This window comes from Lupinus angustifolius, unplaced genomic scaffold, assembly GCF_001865875.1.
Source record: "Lupinus angustifolius cultivar Tanjil unplaced genomic scaffold, LupAngTanjil_v1.0 Scaffold_22_4, whole genome shotgun sequence".
Lineage (NCBI taxonomy): Eukaryota > Viridiplantae > Streptophyta > Magnoliopsida > Fabales > Fabaceae > Lupinus > Lupinus angustifolius.
The window spans coordinates 13,248-20,386 of record NW_017719762.1 but is presented as its reverse complement, the minus strand read 5'-3'; the positions used below and the strand labels follow the sequence as shown (position 1 = coordinate 20,386).

Here is a 7,139-nt window from a genome sequence, read left to right as displayed (position 1 = left end):
TACGGCACACATCCCATACTACTTAGAATAATGACTCTATTTATATCCTAGTCTAGATATGACCAAATTAACATTAGGCATGTTGATTATTGAGCCATCTTCAAACTTTAATAGAACCTTGCCTTCATCAAAACATAGACAAAGTATTACTAGTGCTATCCTTGACACTTTGCACTTTCAGCTTTGCCTACTACAACTATTCTAATTCCTCCTAGAATCTCACCTGTCATCCCTTACATAATGATTTCTTTTCATATCTCACAACAATCGTCATCCTGTACAGTAGGTATCTTGTAAAGTTGGAGAAATATAGTAAGTTCGCCTTCGCCCTCCCTTCATGTTCTTCCCCTTTCCCTTCATCCTTCACTTTATTGGTGCATGATTTGCTTCTTTTTTGTTTCTCATTTCCTACTTGTCTCTCACATGCCTAAAAAACCATCACAAAATTGGTAACTAACTTTTAAATTGTTATTATCTTGCAATTTTTCAATGGTCACCTAATAATGAATTAAACTAATTCAATTCGTTGGAAATTTGATTCATTAGTTTTATGAACTAACTCAATTATATATAAAAAATAAATTTATACATATTAACAAATAATTATAATTTGAGCTGACTAATAAAACTGGTTAAACTAATGAGTTAAATTAAACAGTTTGTAAACTCGTGACAAACTAAATCAATTGGAGCTTGTGAATAGAGTCAAATAATTCACAAATTCAATATGAGTGGAGTTTGAGCTTTTGAAAAAAACACATGATATCAAACCCAAATCGAGTTTTGAATTAGCTCAATTCTTATTGAGCTGAGCCCAAATTTGATTCATTTCTAACTTTAATATGATTGAATATGTAGTTACTTATTAGTCTTTTTTCCTTGGTGTACTTCTTTGGAGATTGGAATAACCATGATAAGTTGATAACTCCAAGATGCCAAATTTCAATTGTCAAAAGATTTTCAATTATGTTTTTATTTTACCAAATGTTCAATGCCACAAGTCTAATGTGTATTTGACCTATCATGAGTGACTAATATGTCTATGGGTCAACCAACTTAATATGAAATGGACCAATAAGATGAAAACCATGGCCAAGACCTTTTCCCCCAAAAAAGTCTAGGAAGCCTACAAGATAACTACAAGGTAATGGCATCCTTATGGGTGCCTAAGAATCTTATAGGCCGAAGAGTAGACTTTCAGGGTAAGGTAAGCCTGTCATACATGATATAAACAGAGGAAATTAGTCCCCATGAAAATTATCATCTATTTACTTTGGTTCTCAATAAATACTGACTTGAACATATTCATCACTAGAAAATACAAGGTCAGTCTACTACATCATCCACTATAGTACTATGCTTCTATTACGTGGGATACCATAATTTTATGTAAGATTTGATATAGTGATATAATATGTTTAAGCTTGAATGACACTTGTATAGATATGAATATACTACTCATGTTTGAGTATTCAAGTAAGGCAAATCGCATGGCTAGTTTCATGCAGGGATGGTAATATGGGTTTGGCCCGACGGGCCAACCCGTTTGGATTGTTATTTTTAGCAGGCTGAACTGGGGATTTGAGCACTTTTAGCAATAAGGGTTGGATCGGACCAACCCATATTTTGGGCGGGCCAAAGGCGGGTTGTGCTGGGTCGGACTAGGTTGGGTTGTATTACGATCCATAGTGGTACCTCTTCATGGCAACCTATGATCAAATTATTTGTTCTAATGATTTTTATTTTGTTATGAAACCAATGATCGAGAATGTAATCATCATTTAAATACATTAAATTTCATCAACAATAATGTACCTATGCAAATTTCATCAATCCAGGATCAAGAATGTAATTATCATTTTTTTTTCTAATGATAATGTAGATGATGAAAAATAAAAAGATTTGAAAGATGTTGATTATGGTAGTAATAGAAAAGTAGAGGTATCTTTTTCCAACAAAGCATCTAATGTTTAAAGCTTATGAGTTAGAAGCTTTATTGTGAACTATGAGTCTAAAAGTTTAAGATTATGATGGTTTGTTGTTCAGAACTTACAAGTTTTAAACTAGGACAATATGTTATTGTGAGATTGTGGACTTTTGTTTGTGATTTTTTATTTTAAAAGACATTTATGAGGCATGATGATTATTTATTTTTGAAATTGTGATTGAGTTGGTTATAAATATGTGTTTTGAAGAGAGAAAAACGGGTCAGCCAGCCGGCCTGCTAGCCTTACCAAATATGGGTTGGGATGACATTTTCAGTCATTTTAACAATAAGGGTTGGGTCAGGCCAACCCATATTTTAACAGACCAAAAGCGGGTTGGGTCAGACTGACCCGTATTGCCTACCCTAAACTTTCATGGCATGAATGTGCATGGTTATTCTTTGAAGAACCAAATCAAACCAAATTATATTATATGGTTCACTTGGCTGGATTATACAGGTTTTGCGGGGAACCAAATGATATCATGCACTATAACCATCCTTCAAATCCAAACAACCCATAACAACTCCATACTCTCTTCAACCTCGTAGTAACTAAGGTGGAAACAGGTCTGATCAAATTTTGCCTTAAACAGACCCAACCTATATAGCATATAGGAGTCTGGGTCTAACTTGTTAGTCTGTTTAAAAAAAATTCAAAGCCTATGTCTGACCTGTTAGCATGTTTAAAAGCTGGTTATATTATATAATCTTGAAATATGTCATTATGTATATATTTAAATATACTAATATTTCTACTTTTAATTAGACTTTTCTAACCCTAACAATTAAATTATATTTTTGTATACATTTTTATATTAAAATTATATAATATAAACATATTGCATAATATAACTAAATAAACCGGTATGTTAGACTTAATAAACATTTTGGATAATTTAAAGTCTGACATTTTAAAATAAATATGTTTTTTTTGAAAAACCCTAAACATAACGTTTCTTCAACAACAAATCTTCATTGGAACACATAATAAATTACACCATTACCGATCCATGAGACAAAATCACAAATAACTCAAACTAAAAAAATTTATCTTTACTCAAATCAAAGCAATTTAACGAAAAACCATAACAACAGCAGCATGGTACAACAATGAATATGGAGATACACAACTAGACCTAACTCCTAAGATCGGGCAAAAGGATTGAGAAATAAACAGTATAAGAGTTTTATATACTATTAGTCCATCATTCACCATTCACTTTTAACCATAATAGATTTGATAGATTCTTCTTCAAAAAGTAATACAAATGAATGATGTACATAATATTTATAAATATTTAGAACTGATTTATATATATATATTACACTCAACTGTAGATAGTTTTACCAAATCGTCCAACTATAGGATAAAAGTGCATTTAAGCCAAAAAATGTATTATCTGGCAAGTAATTCCGAAATGTAGGATACACTTTTTTCATTAACATTATTGTCATTAGGGCGCTGTTGAGTAGTATTCATTCCTCTACTAACAAGTTGACATAAAAAAGATATTATATAAGTTGAGATTCCTAGTATATTAAATTTCTATATTTTTAGTATAATTTTCTTATTTGACATCTTAAAACACTTAACATATACTTTTCTTTTATACACGTTTGGGTGGTTATCACAATTATTTGACTGGCACATGTCACGACTATTAATATAAAGGTGTTGCTTGGGGTGGCTCAGTTTCTACTATATATATATTTCAAGTAGATTAGTATTAATTGAAGCCTTACATTATTGAAGAACTAGATTGAATAGAAGCATCCAAGGCAGCCATGGCAGACAATGAGCCTTCAAAACGTCTTGAGGTATGTGCTTCGGACAGAGATCACATGTCTCAAAGGGTGTCTCATTTCTTGTACCGAGCAAATCAACTTTTGAAAATAAAAAGTAACATTTTTATATTACTTATTAAAATTTAATTAGTTTGGGATAAAAAATGAAACACAGTTGTTTACAAGTGATCTCTGTATATGTGCTTCAGTCAGTTACTACTTTAGCATAGAGGAACATATAGTGAATTTTACTCTTAATTTTGTATTTTTGTTGCATTAACAAACAGGGAAAATATGCTGCAATATTGGTCTGCTGGCTTCTTGGCAATGGATGTCTTTTCTCATGGAACAGTATGCTGACAATAGAAGATTACTACAGTTCCTTGTTTCCGGTAATTGATGTAACTTTATGCCATTAAGAAATTGGGTTAGACTTGATAAGAACTTTGAAGTCTCTTTGTTATTATTTTTAAAGAAAACACCAGAGTGACCCAAGTTTCCAAAGCATGCCTCTTGAAATAAACAACAAATTTCATCATTAGTTTTAGCTTTTAGTTTATCTTCTGCAGTTTTTAATTTTTTTAATCTGCAGTTGTATGTTGAAGGGTGAATGATGATGAAATGAACTTCTTGTATGGTTATCCTATTTTAATCACATGGTTGCATTTTATGCAAAAACAATACCAATTTATATTGATGGACTTGCTAAATCTTCCATATGAATATAGTTACAGTGCTTTCCTTTTGTTTTATATATGTCTCTTACTCTCAATTAGCATTATGTAATTCTCAGATTTTGTAATTGTTATATAATAGAATAGAATTATCTTGGAAAATAAATTTGTTTAATGTATTTTTCTCCTTGTGCAGAAATACCACTCCTCTAGGGTGCTTACTCTTGTATATCAGCCATTTGCAGTTGGAACACTTGGAATACTGGCTTATAACGAGGCAAAACTCAATACACGAACACGGAATCTATTTGGATATATTCTTTTTTTCATTAGCACTTTGTTGGTGTTAATTGTAAGTCATAATCAAATTTACTTATGGTGCAGAGCCATAGTCACTTGTTTCTACACTTTGAATGCTTTAGGATGGTTTTGATTTTACTTTTCTTATAATTCTGGTGTAGTTGAATTTAGCAACTTCTGGTAAAGGAGGACTCGGATATTTCATTGGTCTTTGTGCAATCAGTGGTGCTTTTGGAGTTGCAGATGGTCATGTCCAAGGTGGAATGGTGGGAGACCTGTCTTACATGCGACCGGAGTTCATTCAGGTCCGCTATCTTAGTGACTCGATAATATGAAATTATTGAAATTGCCTTCTGTATATGAATTTATTTGATATTGTTATTTTTGCAGTCTTTCCTTGCTGGTTTGGCAGCATCTGGTGCATTAACCTCTGTTTTAAGGTTTATTACAAAAGCAGCATTTGATAATTCAAAGGATGGTCTTCGCAAAGGAGCAAGTATGTTCTACTTTCCAATACCTGAGAAGTCAACTGTTTCTTGTTTTACAGTTTTTTCTTCTTTGAGTGAAAACTTTCATAGGCTACTTGCTATAAGTCTCATTATAATATTTGGTCTGGTTTGATGCTTAGCATGACAAGATTTATAACTCCCTTATTGTCACCAGCCTCATTTTATGTTTGGTCAATTTGTCTGGAATGAGTTTGCAAAATAATTTTTAAGCTAAATCTCAATTCACGAACATATTAATCTTATAATTAAAAAAAGGTGGCCCGGCGGACGAGGTTTCAAGTTACAAGGGCAACCTTATCATTGCATCGAGTTTCATCCTTGGACAATGGTTATAATATGTTGGAAGTACTGACAACTTGTTATGTTATACTTTCTTGCAGTTCTATTTTTTGCCATATCAACATTCTTTGAGCTACTTTGTGTTTTTCTCTATGCCCTTGTATTTCCAAAACTTCCAATTGTGAAGTACTATCGTTCCAAAGCAGCATCAGAAGGATCCAAAACTGTCTCAGCTGACCTTGCAGCTGGTGGCATCCAGACATTACCCGAAGGAGTTCGTTTCTTTCTTCGTTTTTTCTTTCCAAAAGTTTCCCAAAAACTTTCTCATTAGTCAAGATTCAGCTTATATGTTAAGGATGGTTTTTCAGGAAGAGGAAGGTGCAAAAAAGTTAGAGAGAAAAGGAAACAAGCAACTATTACTGGAAAACATCGATTACGCACTTGATCTATTCCTCACTTATGTGTTGACACTATCAATTTTCCCTGGGTTCCTTTCGGAAGATACTGGATCACACAGTTTGGGCACTTGGTATGTGTACATTATAACAACATAACTTGTTTAGTTCCTTTATTCTAGCTTCTCTTATGATTAGACACAACAATAAGGCAAGAAATGTGTTCTGTGATTATATGTTACAATTTATCAGTCGATATTTCCAATGGTTTCAGGTATGCTCTCATTTTAATCGCAATGTATAATGTCGGCGATCTGATAGGAAGATACATTCCACTCTTGAAGTTCTTGAAGCTGGAGTCGCGGAAGTTGATTACTATAGCAATTGTTTGCCGTTTCTTACTTATTCCGGCATTTTATTTCACTGCAAAGTATGGTGACCAAGGTTGGATGATATTGTTGACATCCTTATTGGGGTTATCCAATGGTTACCTCACTGTTTGTGTTCTAACTTCTGCACCAAAAGGTTACAAGGTGAGTTCGACATACAATTATATAGTCTAAATCCTCTCCGGTACGGAAGTATTAAAAAACAAAATGCAATGACACTTGTATCATTTTATTTATAGATAGAACTTGAGAGTGTTTTGGTATTCAAGTTGTAATAAATTTATTTCCTTTTGTATTGACTTTTGCTCCTTTTATTGTAGGGTCCGGAACAAAATGCCTTGGGGAACCTGCTGGTGCTTTTTATTCTTGGAGGTATTTTTGCAGGGGTGACACTAGACTGGTTGTGGTTAATAGGTAAAGGGTGGTGAGATCTCAATCAAGCCACGCCAAATGAGTATTCTATGAGACATTCTCTGTGGGGGAAAAAAGTGTTCATAGTTCTTTCTTTATTGCACGTTCTTTTGTTCAATTAAAAAATGGCTGTAATATTGGTAATCTAGCATAAAGCTTTCTGAAAGAGACTCATGAAATTAAACATCTGATATATGACATTGCAAATTTAACATTTATAAACCATAATGGTTGTTCATTGGCCATACTAGGCTTGAGGCTCAACAACATAAAATCAATTCCCAACTATAAAATCATCCATTTTTGGGTTTTTTTTCTCTTTCTCAATCAATAAAAATCCTTTAAAAATGCTTAAAGGTCAAAAGAATTACGGCCCAAACAATATGTTGTGCTTAATTTATGAGTAGTTG

The 7,139-nt window shown here is 32.9% G+C and overlaps 1 protein-coding gene across 2 annotated transcripts; it reads left to right on the top strand.

Annotated features, from left to right (window-relative positions):
- The first annotated feature begins 293 nt into the window (after positions 1 to 293).
- On the top strand, positions 294 to 6,832 carry LOC109338328 (equilibrative nucleotide transporter 3-like). 2 transcript variants are annotated; one of them, XM_019575537.1, is made up of 10 exons: positions 294 to 312; positions 3,741 to 3,805; positions 4,060 to 4,164; positions 4,643 to 4,798; positions 4,908 to 5,051; positions 5,137 to 5,242; positions 5,636 to 5,808; positions 5,903 to 6,063; positions 6,204 to 6,462; positions 6,639 to 6,832. In XM_019575537.1, exons 2-10 carry the CDS (start codon positions 3,773 to 3,775, stop codon positions 6,744 to 6,746), a joined length of 1,245 nt encoding a protein of 414 aa, XP_019431082.1. In that variant the 5' UTR covers positions 294 to 312; positions 3,741 to 3,772; the 3' UTR covers positions 6,747 to 6,832. The 2 variants fall into 2 exon arrangements, with proteins under 2 accessions (XP_019431082.1, XP_019431081.1); XM_019575536.1 differs by lacking the exon at positions 294 to 312 and having other exon boundaries at positions 3,589 to 3,805.
- The last annotated feature ends 307 nt before the right edge of the window (positions 6,833 to 7,139 follow it).

What these genes read in the sequence shown, in the direction of transcription:
- LOC109338328 (XM_019575537.1), top strand. Translation starts at nt 3,773, where the DNA reads ATGGCAGACAATGAGCCTTCAAAACGTCTTGAG. An exon ending in AGCCTTCAAAACGTCTTGAG is followed by an intron (nt 3,806 to 4,059) that starts GTATGTGCTTCG and finishes ATTAACAAACAG; the next exon opens with GGAAAATATGCTGCAATATT. An exon ending in TCCAGACATTACCCGAAGGA is followed by an intron (nt 5,809 to 5,902) that starts GTTCGTTTCTTT and finishes ATGGTTTTTCAG; the next exon opens with GAAGAGGAAGGTGCAAAAAA.